Raw genomic sequence first — 20,216 nt, 5'->3', positions numbered from 1 at the left:
TCAGGACCATGGAGAGCTCCACAGGAGCCTCCCGTCACTCCAATGACAGCTGTCAGGGTATGTCTGCATCCATGAGGCTCCTGCTGGCCTGGCCAGGCCCACAGTCATAGCCTGTGGTCTCCAGGGAGCACCTGTCCTCTCTGCCCCAGAGCCCCCCACCCAGACTCAGCCTGAGCCCTGACCCTGAGATCATGGATGGGTTGTGGGGTTTGGGCTCTTCTGTTCTCCTCCCTTACCCAGTCAACCTTCTAAGCAGAGCCCAGAGAAAGTGGGCACAAGGAGGAGAAGGAAAGAGCAGGAAGAGGAGGGAAGGAAGAAAACCTGCCCAAGGGCACCTTCTGGGGCATGGCCACAGCCACAAGTCAGCACAAGAAGAGGAGGCCCAGGGTGGTCTGATCCTGCCACCATCCTGGGTCAGGGTCAGCCTTAGCCTCCCCCATCCCTGATTATCTGCTACCAGGAAGCACCCAGCCCCCCCCCCCACCTTCATGCAGGAGACCCAGGCCCCTGGGCTGGGTACAGCTCATGGAGTGTGTATGTTGGGGTGGGGGTGCTGGGGAGGCTCTTAGAGAGTCTGAAATTCCTCCTTTCCCCGGCTCCCCAGGAAGCAGGGCGCCCTTCCCCAGCCCCTCCACCTTCCGACTCAGTTTCTGCCTAGGCTTCGCTTGCTGAGCCCCTGCCCTGCTCCTTGCTCCTCTGCGATGGGACAGCACCCACCAAGGCCCAGGCTTTGCCAGGGGCTCACCTCCAAGCCTTTACTCCTGCCGTGCCCCCACCCAAAGGTTCTCTCTGCCAGGCTGGGACATAGCAACAGGAGTAAGAAGAGTTAAAGTTTATTTCGTACTCACTATGAGCCAGGCACTTTACATGGATTATTGAACCCTCATTTTATAGATGAAAAAAAGGAGGAAAGTTGTGAACTTGCCCAAGGCTACATAGGAGATGGCAGAGCCAGGATTTGGAGTCTTGTTCCAGAGTCTGTGTGTATGGAAGTGATGGTGAGCACATTGAGGAGGCCCAGGGCAATGCAGGGTGCTTTTGTTGAGCACCTTCTGTGTACAGCTCCCTGCCCCAGGGAGCTGGTAGACCAGCTGGGAAGACAGAGGTCAGGGAAGGTGAGCTCAGCATGGTGAGCATTGGGAACAGGGCAGGGCTATGGATTGGTCTCTCTGATTTGGTGTCTCATTTAAAATAGGCAGGACAGGAATGATTATATCCATTTTATAGATGGGGGAGTTGAAGCTCAGAGAGGCCAAGCAATCTTGAGACTCAGGTTGACAGTGGCTATTTAAACCCAGAGGCTGATGCAGGGAGTCAGAAGGAGGGTTGGCAAAACTCAGTTTGGCTCTTCCAGGTTCTAACCCGGGACAGAAGCCACTTGGTTTCAAGAGAGGCCGGCCCTGACACAAAGCAAGCACTGGAGAAATACCAGTGAATTTTACTGAAATGAGTAAGGGCCTAAGTATGGCCTCTGAGCTGCCTAAGGTCATCCTCAGCAGCAGGAGGGACCCAGACAGGGGTTTTGTCCTTAGGGAACTGCCTGCCTAGGCCTTGGAGGGCAGTGGGCCAGCCCCTTAGATACCCCAAGTCCTTCCTCAGCTAACTTGCTTCTCCAGGCAGGTCCTGGCCACTGCACCCCACCTGGGGTCCTGAGTTCCCAGAGGGGCTCAAGCTAATGCATGCCAGCCAGCAGGAGTAGGGGGTGGAGAATGGTGAGCTGGACAATGCCCCCAACCCAGCTCCTCCTCCCAGAGCCCACAGGGGAATGTCAGATGCAAAGCATTGCTCACCCCACCCCCATCTACCCTGTGAAGCTTCTAGACCAAATGTACTGTGGAAAGGACATGAGATTTGGATCCAGAGACCAAAGTCAACAGCCAGGCTCTGCCATTAGCCCGCAAAGTGACTGGCCACGCCCCTCACTCAGCCTCAGTGTTTGCATCTGCTGGGAGGGATGCTGCTTGAGGGTGAGAGCGAGGACCTGCAGAGATGGCCTGACTCAAAGCCCAGCTCTGCTGTTCACCCATCTCCGTGAAGGCTGTTGAGGGGTGGCCCCTACCCCAGTCAGAGGCTTCTCCGTCCTTCTCGGTCCAGACTCCTTGCTCACATTTCACATCCAGGTCTTCAGCAAATCCAAGAGAACCTAAGTGCTTTCTGCACAGCTCTCACCGTGGTTCAAGCCGCCCCCGTCACACCTGGATGGCGCTGGGGCCTCCTCGCCACGCTCCCTGCTCCACCCTGCAGCCAACCGTGTGCTCTCAACAGAGCAGCCTGAGTGAGTCTGTGCAGACCAAAGTCAGGTCATGTTCCTCCTCTGCCCAGAATCCTCCTGTGAAAGCCACATTTCCTGCTGTGACCCCAGGGCCATGTGATCTGGGCCCATCCTGTCCACCTCCGTCCTGAGCACCGGCTGTTCCTTCTGCCCAGAACCTTCTTCCCCTGCCCCCTCGTCTTTGTCAAGTCTCCATCTTCTCAGTTAGGCCTGCACTGAGCACCCTGTTTGTCACCGAGCCCACTCTACCTCCTAGCCTTTACCCAGCTTTTTCTCTGGAGCACGACTCTTTCTAATGCACAGTATTACTTGACTCATTTATTTCTAGTTTATTGCAGTCCCTTGTCCTGTTCACCCCCGGGTATGCTGCACGGAGGTGGGTCCTCGTTTGCCTTGTCTCCTGGGCTCCCAGGGCCTAGCACAGTGCCTGGCACACAGCGGGCTCTTGATAAGTAGTTGCTGCGTGAGTGGATGATATGGGTCAGGTGGGCACCCTGTGGGGTATTGTGTGGGTCAAATGTGATGGTGGCTGTTCCATCCCCTGGCTTGTCTTCACTGGTCACCAGTAGACTCTTCATGGGTGTCACCCTACTTGGGTTGAATGTGGCAGATGGAAGGGGCTCAGGACAGATTTACCACTGGACCCCACAGAGTCTGACCCTTACTAATTGTGACACTGGGTAAGTTATGTCATTTTCTGGCCTCGGCGTCATCTGTAAGATGGGGATGACAATGGTACCTGCTTCGTGTTGCGAAGATTCAGTGAGGTCTAGTGTGGAATGTGCTCGGGACAGTCACTGGTTTGTGAGCGTCAATGACCGTCAGCTTTGCTGTGATACCTGATGGATTCTTGGCGAAGCTTTATAACAGAGGTAGAAATTCTGCCAGCTGGGGCCTAATTTGGTTCCACAGATTTAGCCCACAGCTGGGCCACCTGGAGGGCTCATCTCAGCTGTAAGGAGGGAGGAAGGTGCTGGCATGGGAACAGAACTGTCCTAATGGCCTTTGGGAAAAACCTTGTCATCTTTCTGAGTCTCCGTTTCCCCATCTGTAAAATGGGTGGTTATAGTAACCTCCCAAGGTACATGAGATTTGTATGAGACCTCAGGAGCCAATGCTTTATTTATTCAGTTTCCTATTTAGTTGCCACTCAGTGGGAAAAAAAAAAAGTATTTCAAGCACTTACTGAAATACATGAAGATAAGATAAAAAGGGATCGGGGAGTAAGAGTGAAGGAGGAGTAAGCGTGAAGCTGAAAGTGAAGGTGTCCCAGAAAATCTGGTCTGTGAGGCACTGACTTGCTCCAGGCCGACCACCATGTGCTTCGGCATCTCCTAAGCAGCCCAAGCAATGAAATTAGCCACACACACTTGATTCTCCGCAGCAAGCCAGGCTGGAGCCTTATCAAAGGCCCTCACTCTGAAAGCTCCAGTGAAAGGGGGATCCCAAGCACCTGGTGAGTCTGTTCTCCGAAGGGCACATCTGGCCAGGTGTAACCAGATCCTGAAAGCCAGCCCGGCCGGGGAGCCGAGGGGCAGCTGGGTCAGGGTGACCCTGGTGAGGCTGTAGGGGCCCTTCTCGCTCAGCAGGGCCACTGCTGCTGGGGGGAATGAGCGGGAGTGGCAGCCTGGCCCCGCCCTCCACAGCTCATGGGCTAGTTCAGTCCAACAAGGGCCAGGATTGGGGTGTGCTCCATAGAGACAGGTTTCAAGTGGGAAAGAAGAGCCTGCCAGAAGGATCAGGGCTGCCTTACTAGGTCCTCAGGGCCCTCTGGTGGGTCAGTCTGGAGGCTTCTGCTGTGCTGACCTCCATCTGCAGTGTTGCCTGATGCCTGGTCTCTGCCACAGCAGGAACTCCTATCTACCCGTCTGTATCGGGCCTCACCCCTCTGCCCCACCACTCACCCTGCTGGCCTGGTCTGCCTGGTCTCACTTTGCCAGAGTAGGGCTGGGATCCATTAGAGAGAGAGGAGCCCAGAAGACCCACTTCCAAATGTTGCCAAGGAGCAGCCCCTCCCTCCCGCCTTCCCAAAAGCCAGTGGAGACCAGCAGCAAACCGCCCCTGCCCTGGGACAGCTGACATTTAGCAGAGGCCAGGTCCCCCGCCCCAACTGTCCTGCCTTACTGCCGGCAGTCAGCTGTGCCAGCCACCCTCGGGCAGGCTCCAGGAGGGCTGGGCATTCAAACTGGAGGAGGTGGGTCCCCTTGGAACTGAGAGTGCAAGTACCCCGGCCCGGGGACTTGGCAGCCACTCCACTGTTCCTCACCACCCTCCTCAGGACTCCTCACCAACGTGAAGCTGGGAAGGGGGTAGAACAGGAGGCAAGCCACCCAGGTTCCTGCCCCAGCTTTGTAACAACAAGCGGGTCCCTGAAGCCCCCTGGGTCCTGGTTTCCTCCTCTGTAAAATTAGAAGATTGGAGGAGGGGGTTCTTAAAATCTCTTCTAGATCAAACATTTCATGATTCTGTGCCTTATGACCACATAGCTTAGAGAAAAGTATGTCGGAACCTTCCAGCCTTGAAAGGACGGAAGTTTATTGAGCACCTGCTGCCCACCGGGAATGCTATAGCCATTTCACAGGTGTAGAAACTGAGGCTTAGAATGGTGAGGAGCCTTGCTTAAGATCAGAGAAGTTTGAGGCCAAGTGTGCATCTTTCCACTCTCCCCTGCTGTCCTCAGAGTTAGGAAGTGGAGGGGAGCGTATGGTAGCGAGGCACCCAAATGACCCAGAGAAGTAAGGAGAAGCCACAGAAAGGAGCATTTGAAGGGAAAGAATGTTCTACGTGGAAGGACAGTGCCTCACTCATGGGGATCTATGGAAGGGAAAATGCAAACACCAGATGCCAAAGGCCAGTTTCTGTCCTAGCCCCTCCCGAGACGCGATAGATCATCCAGCCAAGTCACTGGTCCTACTTGGGCACAATGAGTGTAGCCTCCCAGCCTGCCTGCGCACCTCCCTGGGCTCTAGGACAAAACAAGCTGGAGGATTATAGTCAGAAGTGTGTTCTTGCTCCGCAGGTTCATTCATGAGATAAATAGCACATCTGAATGAAGTATAGACTTCAGTTAATAGTAATGTGGCCATTTCAATTTTTGAGTTATGACAAATGTATCACAGTGGTGTAAGACATTAACCACTGGGGAGACCAAGTGAGGAGTGTAAGGGAACCCTCTGTGCTATCTTTGCAACTTTTCCGATATGCTACAAATATTCTACAATAGAAAGTTTACTTAAATTGTAAAAAACAATATACAAGGCTCTCCATTCCACAGCCATAAGCTAATTGATAAATCAAACTGTGTAAGTGAATAGAAAGAATGGTTAAACTCATGAGTCACTCATGAATAGAGAGTGATTCATTCAAAATAACCATGGAATATTGTGTGGGATTTAAAAGGAAATGGTAGATTTATTACTACTGATACAAAAATCTCTATCATTGATTGAGGAAAACAACTTGATTGTACTTAATATCCAATGTGATAATATTTATGAAAAATAGGAAATCAAAAACAGAAATGCTGCATATAAAACCAGCAACACACCTCAAACAGATCAAACTGTTTATGCCTGGAGATTGGTCTAGTAAAGGGGTAATGAAGGGGAACTTTTACTTATTCTTTTAAATATGTTAGAATTAAATGTGTTTCCTTGAGACCTGTGAATTTTTTCAGTGAAAAGGAATTAAAAAGATATGTCAAGCGCGTCTGGGTGGCTCAGTCGGTTAGGCATCTGCCTTTGGCTCGGGTCTTGATCCTGGGCTCCTGGGGTAGAGCCCCGAATCGGGCTCCCTGCTCAGCTGGGAGTCTGCTTCTCCCTCTGCCCTCCCCCTGCTCATGCGCTCTCACTCTCTCTCAAATAAATAAATAAAATCTTTAAAAAAAAAAAAAGATTTGTCAACATATCCACAAAAGAAAGAAAGAAAGAAAAGAAAAGAGAGGAAAGCACCCCGGGCAGGGCAGGGAGGGGACGGACCCACGTCGGCAGCCTGCAGCCCACTCTCCCCCTCCCTTGGGGCAGGTTCTGCACTGCAGAGTTGGGCTTTTCCCAGGCTGCATTGTTCCTAGAGCAAAGTCAAGCGGTGAAGCCGAAGCCAGTCTGGTCAGGCGAAGCAGGCCAGGTGGAGGATCAGGCTGCAGAGGGGGTGCGTGTGGTGGGTGTGGTGACCTGGTACTCTCTGAGGGGAAAGGAGGAGGTCCTGAGCCCGGAAGGGAATTTCCGTGATGCCTCGCCTTCCAGAGGTACCTGGTACAGCGAGTTGGACTCACAGGCTGGACTCGTGGGGGCCAGGAGGTGACTTCCTGTAGGGGTGCCAGGCACTGGCCAGGACGTTCACAGACACGGTGGCTGCAAAGGCCTCCCTGGGTTCCCTCCCTTAGGAGAGGGGCCTCAGGCTCTCCTCACCAAGGTCTGCAGACCCCTGATCCGTCTGCTCTATCCCTCTTTACTGCAGGATGAAGATGAGACGCTACAAGCTCTTTCTCATGTTCTGTATGGCCGGCCTGTGCCTCATCTCCTTCCTGCACTTCTTTAAGACCCTGTCCTATGTCACTTTCCCTCGAGAACTGGCCTCCCTCAGCCCGAACCTCGTGTCCAGCTTCTTCTGGAACAATGCCCCCGTCACGCCCCAGGCCAGCCCGGAGCCGGGCAGCCCCGACCTGCTGCGAACGCCGCTCTATTCCCACTCGCCCCTGCTCCAGCCGCTGTCACCAAGCAAGGCCACCGAAGAACTCCACCGGATGGACTTCGTGCTGCCCGAGGACACCACCGAGTATTTCGTCCGCACCAAGGCGGGAGGGGTCTGCTTCAAACCAGGCACCAAGATGCTGGAGAAGCCCCTCTCGGGCGGCCCGAGGAGAAGGCCGAGGGGGCCGACGGCTCCTCGGCCCGGGGCCCGGCCCGGCACCTGCTGAGCGCCCGTGAGCGCCCGGGGGCCCGCGGCCCACGGCGCAAGTGGGTGGAGTGCGTGTGCCTCCCGGGCTGGCACGGGCCCAGCTGCGGCGTGCCCACCGTGGTGCAGTACTCCAACCTGCCCACCAAGGAGCGCCTGGTGCCCCGCGAGGTGCCGCGGCGGGTCATCAACGCCATCAACATCAACCACGAGTTCGACCTGCTGGACGTGCGCTTCCACGAGCTGGGCGACGTGGTGGACGCCTTCGTGGTGTGCGAGTCCAACTTCACGGCCTACGGGGAGCCGCGGCCGCTCAAGTTCCGCGAGATGCTCACCAACGGCACCTTCGAGTACATCCGGCACAAGGTGCTCTACGTCTTCCTGGACCACTTCCCGCTGGGCGGGCGGCAGGACGGCTGGATCGCCGACGACTACCTGCGCACCTTCCTGACGCAGGACGGCGTGTCGCGCCTGCGCAACCTGCGGCCCGACGACGTCTTCATCATCGACGACGCCGACGAGATCCCGGCGCGCGACGGCGTGCTCTTCCTCAAGCTCTACGACGGCTGGACGGAGCCGTTCGCCTTCCACATGCGCAAGTCGCTGTACGGCTTCTTCTGGAAGCAGCCGGGCACCCTGGAGGTGGTGTCGGGCTGCACGGTGGACATGCTGCAGACGGTGTACGGGCTGGACGGCATCCGCCTGCGCCGCCGCCAGTACTACACCATGCCCAACTTCCGGCAGTACGAGAACCGCACGGGCCACATCCTGGTGCAGTGGTCGCTCGGCAGCCCGCTGCACTTCGCCGGCTGGCACTGCTCCTGGTGCTTCACGCCCGAGGGCATCTACTTCAAGCTCGTGTCCGCCCAGAACGGCGACTTCCCCCGCTGGGGCGACTACGAGGACAAGCGGGACCTCAATTACATCCGGAGCTTGATCCGCACCGGGGGCTGGTTTGACGGCACGCAGCAGGAGTACCCGCCGGCCGACCCCAGTGAACACATGTATGCCCCTAAGTACCTGCTCAACAACTACGCCCAGTTCCGCTACCTGCTGGACAACCCCTACCAGGAGCCCAAGAGCACAGCGGAAGGTGGGCGGCGGAACAGGGGTCCCGAGGGAAGGCCACCCGCCAGGGGCAAATTGGATGTGGTTGAAGGCTAAGGCTGCATGATCTTAGAGGGCCAGTGGCAGGGTGGGGGGCTGCGGCTGCCCCTCCTGGTATTTTCCTGCCTCCCTCTGCCCTCTGGCTGGTTCTTGAGAAGACCAGGAGTGGAGCGGTGGAGGAGTCTTCCCTACTCAGGCCCTCGTGAATCAAGGGGCAGGCCTGTGAGCTCACAAAACATCCTTCCTCATCAGGAGAGGGGAGTCCAGCCCTTGCGACCACCAAGAGCCCTGTGGCGGGCCAGGGGGGGGGGGTGCCAGCCGAGAGTGCTTGATGGTTACTGGGTAGCGAGGAGGGCAGGCAGGGTGGGGAAGGGAACCTGCAGGAGCTCCCCAGGGCTACCAGGTGGGAGCTGTGGGCCCTGCCAGGAAGAAACTACCATTTGGCCTCCTGGGGCTTTGGACCGGGCAGCGGAAAAGTGGATGTGTCAGGAGGTCCTGGGGCTCTGTAAATAGATACTTTGGGGTCCAGGAGGGAAAGGGGACACCAAGGTGGGAGGGGATGAAAAACAGCAGCCAGCTGGGAAGAACTGCAGTGTCCTCAGAAGAGCTGAGCCAGAGGGAGCTGAGAACTCTGCCCTAGGCCACCCCTGTGCTGGATAGCACCTGTGGGGTAGGCAGGGGTCTGTGGAAGTCCAAGGAGTCTTCCTTGTGGTTCCAAGCCTGGCCTTGACATTCCTTCTTTTGTTATATTGCTGTCTTGTGGGCTGCCCACTCAGTCCTTGCAAGGCCAAGAGTCCAGTTCTCAGGGTGGGATGGGAGCCAGAGGCTGGACCATCAGCCAGCCTCATAGGTCGGGCCTGGGAGGGGGCGTGGGGGAAGAGGCGGTTCCCCATTACCCCATTCCCAGCTCCCCACTGTCTCTGGTAGAGTCACCCTTGCGCCCCTCCCTGGGGCTGGCTAGAGCCAGGAAGGGCCCATGGGGCTGCCCTGGACCCAGGAGGGACTTGAAAGCCAGCTGTATGTCACCTCATTCCTCTTTGCCTCATGAGGTCAGGGGATATATTGGTGAGATTCTAAGCTGCTCTAATTAAGAAACCCCAAAATACAGTGGTTTAAGCAAGACAAGCTTGTTTCTAGCTTAACTGTCTAGAGAGAGATGGTCCAGATCCGGTATGGCAGCTCTGCTTTCCTTCATATGGACCTTCCAATTCTGGATAGAGTGGTTGCTTCAGCTCCCACCATCACATGTGCATCCCAGCCCAGGGGAAGCAGAGAACGGCAAGAGAAGTACATGCCCTTCCCTGTTAAGGGCGTGAGCCCGAAATGGCATGGTCACTTCTGATCACATCTCACTGGCCACGTCTTAGTCACATGGCCACAATAGCTGCAAGGGAAGCTGGGAAAGGTAGTCTTCAGCCACATGCCCAGCCTCAGCCTGAGAGTTCTCTTAGTAAAGGAAGGAGGAGAGAATGGAGACAGGAGACAAGGAGCATCTCTGGCACAGAGGGAGGGAGATGGGGAGAGAGCGTAGGAATGACCAACGCAGTCCTAGGATCCTACTCTCACGTTCAGAACTCCTGGAAGCACCTGTTCCTGCCCCCACTCACTGCCAGCCCAGGGTTGGGGGGCACTCAGAGCCTGTAGTTGTAGGAGGGGTGATAACACCCCCCTCCCAAGGCCCCATAGATGTTCACCCAGTGATGCCAGGATGCAGAGCCTGCCTGTGGAACGGTACATGTTTGTGCGCGCGCGCGCGCGCGCGTGTGTGTGTGTGTGTGTGCGTGTGTGTGTGTATTTATGGGCATGTGTGCATGCTTGGTGTGTACTTGTACGTGTCTCTATTGGGGTGTCCCTGTAAATATATGCTTCTGTATGGATGTGGGGGCAGGGCCCAGGCCTCCCCTTCCCCAGGACCTGGAGCTTGTGGCCACACCTCCTTGCGGCTCCCACAAAGTAACTAAGGCAGAAAGCCCTTGGGGAACCTAGAAAGCAAGGCTAAAGGGGGTGCGGGGCCTGTCTGTCTGTCCGTCTTTCGGTCCAAGGAATGAGAATCCTCCTGACGTGAGGGCTGAACAGCTGAGAGCTCACTACCTCCCCAGCCCATCTTGGTCCCAACTAGACCCTTCCATCCGGTCCCACCCAGCCTCGAGCCTGGACGTTCTCTGGATGTCTTATTGGGGTTTCCTGATGGGCCAGGAGAGAAGGGCGTCTCCTTTGCCACAGCTCTGTCCAAGGAAATGTCTGGCATGGGCATGGTCTGGGGACCTGGCCGCAGAGCAGCCTCTGGTGGGCAGGCATGAAGCAGGCGGAGGGTGCTCTCTGGCCTCCATGGTCCCTCCCCAAGGGAGTCCATGGCGTGCCCTGAGGGAACCCCTCCCTTGGAGTTATAGCAGCTGCTCTCCCAGTCCCTCTTGGAGCTGAGAAGTGGCAAAAGAGGTCAGAATGTCCCTGTGGCTCTGGGCCAACTCAGGCCAGGGCCTGCCTTCCCAGCCACCTCTGCTCACCTCCTGGACCGGCGGTCTCTGAGGGCTCCTGAATCATGCCTGAGCCCTAGCTCAGGGCAGCCTTCCTCATCCCATGCCCCTGGCAGTCAGCTGCTGTGGGGACCCCCCCTCCCCAGGCTGGTGGGGGTCCCTGGCCTCCAGTTCACCAGCTCCAGGGCAGGGGAAGGAAAAGGGGGGGGAGCTCAGACCTGCCAGGCCTCACCTTCCCTCTCAGACCCAGAGCATGTTAGTGGTCACTGCCAAGGGGAGACCTGGCCATTGGGTGGAGAGGGCGGCCATCAGAGGGGTGGGGGGGCCAAGGTGTGGGGTTGAAGAGTTTCACTTATACTCACATCATACACTGGGAATTTGGGGGGGGCAGGGGAGCCCTGGGCCACTCCCCCAGTATGAAAGGAAACCAAACTGTGAATGGGAGTGCAGACACACCGCTCCCCTAGGTGTCTTTCCCTGGGAACCACTAGCCCTATGACCTCTAGACTCAGGAGGCTCAGCCTACCCACAGGTCATGTCAGTTCGTGGGGGCAGGTTCGCAGCAGTGGACATGGGAGAGCTTTGGGGGCAAAGGTGGCAGGCGGGGAGGGGAGACAGGACTTCTCCAAGCGGAAGGCAGGGCCCTGGGAAATGCATAATTTAAGGACGCCAATGATAATAGTATTATTTTTTTTTGTAAGGGAAAATCAATATGTACATTCTGAAATCATTTTCTCTGTAAATGGTTGGATTTCATTTCACCCTTAAAGGGATGCTTAAAGGAAAAGATAATATTAATAATAAAAACAGCTACAAAGTCTGAAAGGTACATGTGTGGGGCCAGTTTGGGGGTGCTCTGGGTCAGGGAGGGGTGCAAGGGAGTGGTTCTGGTCTTCTTAAAGACCTCCTCACTGCCAGGGCTGGGCCAGTGGGGTGCGAGCCTCCCCATGAACTGGATGGCTGCTGGGGAGAAGGGGGACATGCAGAGCCCCTTCATGGAGGGATGCAGTCACACATGCGCGCGTGCGCGCGCACACACACACACACACACACACACGCATACACACACGCATGCCACCAAGGGAGCTTCCTCCCCCACCCCACCCACACCTGGTAGAAATGCCAGACAGGGGAAAGTGCTGGAAGGAGGGCCACAGAAAGAAGAAGTGGGCCCAGGACTGGCGACATTCACCCTCCCGGGTGGGCCGGTACCCCTCCTGTCTCTGCCCAGAGGGAGACGTCCCCCAAGTCCTGCTCTCGGGGCATCCAAACAAACACTCCCGCCTCAGTGCTCTTCTCTTCTATACCTGTCACAGGTTCCCTTTTTTTTTCTTTTAAGATTTTATTTTTTTAAGTAATCTCTATACCCAACATGGGGCTCGAACCTACAACCCCAAGATCAAGAGTCCATGATCCACCTTCCTGAACCAGCCAGGCTCCCCCATCACAGGTTCAAAGGTCACACAGCTACTGGCTGGCAGAAGAGGACCGCACCGGGATCTCCAGCACTGGTCCTGTCGCTGGCTCTTTGGGGGCAGGTGAGGATGGCCGTGGCTCTCCTGTGGACTTGTGCTCTGATGGCGCCTGGGGCCGTGGAAGGGGGGGGGGCCTTCCTGGAGGCTTTCTCTGGGCCCATGGATAATGGTATTGTTCTGGGGAAGGAACCCTCTGGGTACTTTCTACGGAAAGTCTCAGAGATGGTGGGAGTGGGCACACTTTGAACTCTGCCTCCATCCCCTGTCGGGTGGCTAGGCAACCACCCTGTTAGATGGGGAGACTGAGGCTGGACCCAGGGAGGAGAGCCAGTGTTGGTGGCTATAGCAGGGGCTAATGTCCCCTGGGCAGCCATGACTCTGGCCACACTCCCAAAGCCCAGGAAGGCGCATGCTGCAGGTCCTTGGGGTAGGTGGGGTGGGGAGTGGGATTCCACAGGATTGTGGGGGAGTGGAGGAGATGCAGACATCGCACCGAGCCAAAAGAAGGTGATGGTGACCCCTCACCATTTGAGATCAAGTGTATAACCCTTAAATCCCGTCCCAGAGCGAATCATCCTCATCATAGACGTAGACACCACCCGAGCTCCTAACCAAGCCAGGCATGGCGCCTGGTCAGGGGACACGGAGCGAGGCCAGTCCCTGCTTTCAGCGGGGATCACAGTCAGTGGGGAACAGCGGCAGGTCAGCGCACCTCAGCGCGGTCAGGTGAGGGCTGGTGTGAAGTCATCGAGCCTAGGAAGCTGGCACAAGAATCTCCCTCACCTGGCCAGCAGGAAGGTGTGGGGGTACTGGGAGGCTCCGTGGCCTTGGAGGGGATGCATATTCCCTCCAGATTCAATCTCCTGTATACAAAATTGGTCCATAGAAAGCTTTCAGAACGTAACATCCAGAGGATAACATAAAATACAGGGACACGCTCTGCAGCCTGGGAAGCCCCATCGGGTGGGGGAGACAAGGGCAGCAATCAGCAAGGCACTCGTGTGGTTGCTTTCCAGGTCGGGGCTTGAGCTGTGGGCAGTTAAAACCCCCACATCCTCAAGGCCCGTCCTCCTGGATCCCACTGGAAGTCCCCACCCAGGCACCCCAAATCATGGAATGTCCACAAATCTCTGGTTACAGTTCAAAGCAGTGAAAAGCCTTGCCCGGGCTCAGCCCCCTGGGCAGCATCCTTGGCCCCTCATGTGCCGTTCTAGTGAATCCCCAGACACTCAGTTATAGCAGGAAACTCACTCCTTTAAATTACAATAGTTGTTTAAGTTTTATGTTTTAGTTTACTCTATCAAATATTTATTGCTTCAACACAAGCCACCCTGAAATTTAATAGCTAAAACAGCACATTATTTGCCGACAGTTCCGTATTTCAATCCGGGCTCAACTGAATGGTTGGGTTCCTCTGCCCAGTTGCACGTGGGTAGTCACTGAAAGGATGTGTCCACCTGCTCAGGCCTGACCTGGATTACTGGTGACAAAGGAAGGGATAAGTCACGAAAGAACAGGGCTGTCAACCAATGACTGCACACCAGACAAGGGGGACATTAACACACACAGGCCCCCCCTGGCCTCACAGACCCACTGAGGTGAGACTCTGAGAAGGACCTCACGTCACCTCTGAGGTCTCCTGCCAAAAAAAAAAAAAAAAAAAAAGTGACTTAAACCTAATCTCAAGGAAGTATCACACAAACTCAAGTTGAGATACAATCTGCCCCCAAACCTGACCTCCCCTGTGCTCCTGATTTCCCGTAACCCTGTCCTTTGGCAGAAAAAGCCCAACCCCACATTGGTACCACAAACCACCTTTCAAACACCTATCCTAGACTGCTGAAAGCTTCTAGAGACAAACCATCAACAGCGGCACCGGTCATTGCCGCTGTGGCCTCGGCATGTGGGTTGGTGGTTCCCATCATCCCCGCCGACCACCATGGTGTGTGAGCCTAGCCAAGACCAGGAGAGCTTCCGGCCGAGTTCAGCCTAAACATTAATCCAGTCTTGTGAGCTCAATTGCTTTGGCCACTGGGGTGGTTTGTTACACAGCGTAATTGTGGCCATAAGATGACTGACACAGTTTGCTTTCGGTTAATGACAGAAAAGCCAACCCAAATGAGTAAAGCAGAGAAGAAATTTATCGGCTTGCTAACAGGTTACTTTAGTCACAGCAAAGGCTTCAGGTACAGCTTGAGGTGGAGCTTACTGTCACGTTGTCATCCGGCTCTCTCTGTGGCTCGGCTCAGCTCCACTTCCTATCTCGTGTTGTCCTTGTTCCCAGACAGCCTTAATCCTCATGCCTGCAAGATGGCTGCAGCAGCTCCAGGCCTCACAGCATCTCGTCTTGTGAACTTAGCACAGAAGAAATAGAGCTCCTCTCCCTAAAAGTCCTGGGCCTGTGTCTCAGTGACTTAGAGAAATAAAGTCATGTGATCATCCCTGGGCCAATTGGTGAGACTAGAGGGGGGCATGGGTAGAATATGCTGATCAGCTTAGATCTTCCAGAGGAAGGAGGATGCCCCAAAGGAATGTGGGTTGCAGAGGTCACCACCGGCACAACCTCAGCTGCCTCCATCAGGTCTTTCACCAGCCCTTGGCCAAGTCCTTCTCCAGCATGCTCATCTGCAAAATGAAGATCTTCATGCGACAGGCCTCCGGAGTGGTTGTGAGTGTGCTCAGAACTTGGAACAGAGCCCAGAGCATCGGGAGAGCCTCCAAAGTGTGAGCCATCACCATCATGACCACGGCCTCACCCTCCATTCCCTCACGTCTGACGCAGGGTCACGCATCCTGTCTCCACACTCCCTCCCTCAGCCTCTGTGACTTCCTCTTCCTCCTTCCTGATGTTCCTTCCTGGGATCCTTTTATTCCATGCACCCCTTCAATAAGGGGGCTCCCCAGGACTTAATCCTGGACCCACTGCTTCTGCCTATCTTCTTGATTCTCACCCAGGTGGTGCTGGATCAGTCTCTCCAGGGAGTCCTCCCTCCTGGGCACCCAGCCCGTGGATCCAACAGCTTGTTGGATTGGTCCTCAAGGTGTCAAGGTCGCCTCAAACACCATGCGACCAAATGAATTCAGCTTCCTCCCCACCCCCGCCCAGGGCTGTTCTTTCTGTTCTGTATTCTCCATCCCATTGATGACCCCTCATCTACCCATGCAACAGCTGGAAATCTGGGAGTCTTCCTTGAACTCTTCCTAACAGTAGCTACCATTTATTTAGTGCCTACTGTGTGCCGGAGACTGTGTTATTTTCACTACCCGGGGTCCAAATCCCAGGTCCCCACTTGCTAATCAGCCGACCCTGGATGTGTTCCTCAGACTTAAGCCCTCATTTCAGCATTTGTAAAGTGGAGATGATGACTCCCACCTCAAAGCATCAAGGGGCTTAAAGGATGCATGAAAAGCAGCTAGCACAGAGCTGGGCATACAGTAGGCATTCAGTAAATGCTGGCTGTAGTGGACATTTGCAGTCACTCTTCTCAGGATCTCTTCCTACCAGAACTTCTTAATCGTGCATTTGGGTGAGATTGACGCACACGCACAAATGTGCCCACTCACACATGCACACAGCCAGCTCTTGGGGGAGCCCTGAATGGCTACACCAGTTGGTACACCCACTGCCTGGTCAGGGTGATTACTTTAGGGATGGACAATCCAGGTTAGTGATACAGAAGAAAAAATTGCTGGAAGCTCCTGGAAAAGAAGTTCTTCAAGAAGGGTGGGAAAAGAGCCCCCACCACAAGGAATAAGAGGGAGGAGTATATAGCTTATAGCATTGGCTGCTGGGTAGAGCCTCACCCAAAACCCACAGTTAGGACTTCTCAGTTATGTGAGCCCGTAAATTCCCTTTGTGAGAGACACTTTGAGCTGGGTTTTCTGCTACTTATAACCAAAAGCCTTCTAACTCCTCTAAAGAAAACCTTCCTGAGTTCATGCACACTATTCTCTTGGCCCAGAACCTTCTGCTGCCATTTTGTACCTAACTCTTACTCACTCTTTCAGGCTCCACTCGTGAGGTTCTCCAGGAGGCCTTGCTGGTAAGGCTCCCACCTCTGCCTCCCCATGCCCAGGGTAGGTGCTGATCCTCTGGGCTCCCATTACGTCTCGAACGTCTCCAGCACTGCCCTTTCCACATGGTCTTAGGATGGTCTGTTTTTGTGTTTTTCTCCCACACTTGGGAGCAAACAGTTCCTGGCACAACTCAACAGCTATTTATGGAATGGATGCTGCTAGTAAGTAGAGGCACTGAGATGTGAACCCAGGACCGTCTCCTATGCTGTCCAATAACCCCCACTTCCCAGATACCCTGCTCCCTGAATGTCCCACTCTGCCTGGCTTCTATCACATACAACCTACCTGCCCACCTGAGGACAGTAGGTATTCTATGACCCAAACTTCTTCTTCTATAGGGCCTTGCCCACAGGATTAGCTGCCCTCCCACCCCCGGCTCAGTTACTGGCCCAGCCTGGCCAAGACTTGCCATTTCTGTCGAGTATCACACTGCATCCGTGCCCATGGTATAATGAGAACCTTTGGTGTGTCCTGCTGGGCAGCCTTTCTGAAGACCCAGCATGCCTCACACCAGGCCTTTTTGGATGCTCTGCCTTCTAGAAGTTCACATGAGACAAGGCCAGGCCCTCGTCCACGTGACTGTCCATCACATAGTCAAAAATAACTGTCTCCATTCCCTGTTCTGCTCTGCCAGTTGGTCCACTGCTACCCAGTAATGGGACTTTTAGACTGTTTACCATTTGGTTCTACAAATAGTGGCCAGGGTCTGGGGTGCAGGTTGGTGGTGGGAAGAACACACAACATTCTTGAGATTTGTAGGAGGCAGAGAACTTCCTGACTCAGCCAGTCCAGCCCATTGTAACGTCCTGGGGCAGAGGCTCCGAAGGGGGGCACTCAGTTCTTCTATAAAGCTCTTGAAGGGTCCCCTTGATCACCAGCATTTAAAGCAATCCGATGAGGATGCTTAGAAGCAATTTTGTTTTTGCAAATTAAATTCATCTCTTAGGAAGCCCCCAGGCTAATGCAGTTAGGCATGTGACCCCACTCTATGAATTAGTCTTTTTGGTTTGACACCTCAGTCCTTCCCCCCTCCCCCCGTATCCATGCCACTTCTTGTCACTACTCACTTTTCAGCTCAACCCCGCACTCACTCACTCACTGCACACCGTGACGGGCCCCAGGGAAGATACAGAAATGAAGACACATTTTCTGCCCTCTAGGAGCTCAAAATCGATTGTGAGTAACCGACTGCAGGTTTCTCGACCTCACCACTAGTGACAACGTAGCCAGATAATTCTGTGTGGGCGGGGGGGGGGCTGTCCTGTACATTGCAGGGTGTTAGCAGGATCCCTGACCCCTACTCACTAGATGAATCCACTCCCCCAAGTGTGACAACCAAACATGTCCCCAGATATTGTTAAATGTCCCCCCCGGGGGGATAAAATCACTCTTGTGGTTAAGGACCACTACAATAGGCATATACAACCATTGAGCACCTACTGTATACATGCCAGGCAGTTTGCATACATTACTTCATGTAATATAAATGGTTTTTGGGGGGGATTCTTACCAGCCTGCAAGATTGTGGGGGTGGGGAGGCTAGGATTTGGGGAGATTAAGGGTATAAGTAAATTGCTCAAAGGCACACAGCTCCCGGTGGGAGTTCGGACCAGGGTCTCCGCCACCCCTTCTCACGGTGCTGTGCTGCCTCCTAGTGGGATAGCCAGGAACGGCCACAACCAGCGGTGCAGGCCGGCCTTCTCTTCCTCCCCCTCTTCCAACTGGATGTCAGGTGGGATTTGAGGCAGCATGTACAAGTAGACGCCACAAAAATGGAAAGATGTATATAGCTAATTAGACTCACAGAAAATTACAAAGAAAAAAAAAACCAAGACTAGCACGATGATGAAGGCAATGCTAGGGGAACGTGCAAGTGTTGAAGGCGTGCAGGGCAAGGGGTACGTGTTCTTCTTCTCCCCTTTCGCAGCCGAGGAGCTGAAGGTTCCAGAGCTCACACAGGACGGTGGCAGACCTTGGAGGATGAACAGCTCTGGAACATCTGCTGCCTACACAGCCCGGCCGGGCATGTCTTCCTCACCTGTGTGTCCCCAGCACTCTGCCCAGGCCCAGCAGCTCTCACCAAATCCCGCTGACCTGTCCCAACGTGGTGTGCATGTAACAACTCACCCTTCCTCAGAGCTGCTTGTCTCCCAGACCCCACTCGCACTAATAGGAGATGTTGATATTCCACCCCCTGGCACATCCCCAGTGGGGCCCCGAAGACCCTGCACTCTGCCACCTTCCTTAGTCAGGGTTCATCTGTCCCCCTTCCGAGTCACCAAGCATGGAGGCCCACCACTCTGCATCAACGCGAGGCTTTGCCAGCCGGTGTCATCAACACCCTTAGAAGTTACCAAGCACAGCCCAGGATGGTGCCGGGTTTTGCCTCCGTGATCTGGTAAGAGGGGCCTCAGGTCTGCTTGTGGTTGCCTGCCCTTCCAGCTGGGTAGATGTTTCCTCCCCTGCCCATCTGATATGAGAAGGTGGTGAGAATGGCTTTCCCATTAGGGAGCCATGTCTAGAGAGGGTTCCTCCCATTCTCTAGTCTGTGCCGGGCTGTGGGATTGCAGAGGACCCCTGGGGGAAGAGAGGCTCTTCTGCCGATCAGTGAGCACGAGGACATCGGGGGTCAAGTTCTAAGACTCAAAGGGACCAAGAGCATGCACAAACATTACAACTCAACCTCTAAACCGCACTCAGGGTCATCCCAAGCTCTGTGCATCCTCTGGAATGTATCTTGTCTTAATTACTGTGTTGCCATACACCCCAGACTCTGACCTGGAAATGCAGACATGCCTTGCTCTCCCTCTTCTCCCTTTCCCTGGCAATCCATCCTCAAGGCAGGGTCACTGCCAGCCCATGCAGGCTTCTGTGCAAATTGAGAAAGGCATCCCTTCACCCAAGACATTTTATTTCCACCTATCGGAAAATTGCCGTAATGCACTGATTTCATTAGAACAAGACAATTCACTGTCTTCTGCCAAAGAAATGTCACAGGAAACATACAACTCCACAAGGTCTATGATGTGAAAGGTGCCCCTTGGATGTGGTGCCCTTGTGCAGTGTGTAACATGAACCACCACACCCAGCAGTCCTGCCTGTACCTTATGGATCTGATCCAGTCACCACCTGCTCCCAACTTTAAAATAGTCTATGGTTCCCCATCACCTACAGTAGCAAGTCAAAGTTCTTGATGTAGCTCCAGGGAGTCTCGCTATCTTTTCATCTTCCTTGTCCCACCTCCTTGGCCTGGGGTAGAAAACTTACTGAAATTCACCTACAGGCTCAACAGCACTATTCATGACATGGCTTGTTTTGAAGAGGTGAGCTGAGCCAATCAGAGGAAGCAGGTTGGAAAGGGGGCAAATGACACAAGTGCAGAGAGAAGCAGCCATGAGATCAGTACCTGGCTCTGGTCATCCTTAGGACAAACCCAACTGAGTTGGTTTCAGTGGAGCTCTGACCCCCCAACAACTCAAAGAAGCCCTATCAGAGCTGTGACTTGGAGGAGGTCACACTGACCCAGGAGTCAGCAAATTTGAAGTATCATGAAAATGGGGGTCCTTAAATTCACACAGGAATTTAGTATATGATATAAATGACACTGGGGGAAGGAAAGATTATTTCATAAATATCTGACAGCCATTGAGAAGAAAGATTACAATCCCTACCTCACTCCTTACACCAGAGTGAATTCCAGATGAATATACCAAAGATACAAATTTCTTAAAAAGTATAATTTGGCCAGTCTCTTCTCTCTCTGGGTGTCTATACAGGTGTGCGTGTGTGTGTGTGTGTGTGTGTGCATGCACACATGTGTGCATGTACCCTGGGGCCAGCAGGGAGGGGCTGACCTGGATAAACTCTCAAGTGTCTAACAGCTGTGACCCTCACGAGGCCTCAGGTCTTAGCAGACTC

At 54.4% G+C, this 20,216-nt stretch overlaps 1 protein-coding gene across 1 annotated transcript in view; it reads left to right on the top strand.

Moving 5' to 3' along the window:
• Positions 1–11,566, top strand: part of MGAT3 (beta-1,4-mannosyl-glycoprotein 4-beta-N-acetylglucosaminyltransferase) — a 37,557-nt gene extending 25,991 nt beyond the window's left edge. The window contains 2 exon segments of the mRNA XM_027594937.2: positions 6,728–7,107; positions 7,110–11,566. Coding sequence (XP_027450738.2) covers positions 6,728–7,107; positions 7,110–8,329 — 1,600 coding nt within the window. The 3' untranslated portion in view covers positions 8,330–11,566.
• Positions 11,567–20,216: the final 8,650 nt, after the last annotated feature.

This window comes from Zalophus californianus, chromosome 9 (genome assembly GCF_009762305.2).
Source record: "Zalophus californianus isolate mZalCal1 chromosome 9, mZalCal1.pri.v2, whole genome shotgun sequence".
NCBI classification, from domain to species: domain Eukaryota; kingdom Metazoa; phylum Chordata; class Mammalia; order Carnivora; family Otariidae; genus Zalophus; species Zalophus californianus.
This window is presented reverse-complemented; position numbering and strand designations above follow the sequence as displayed.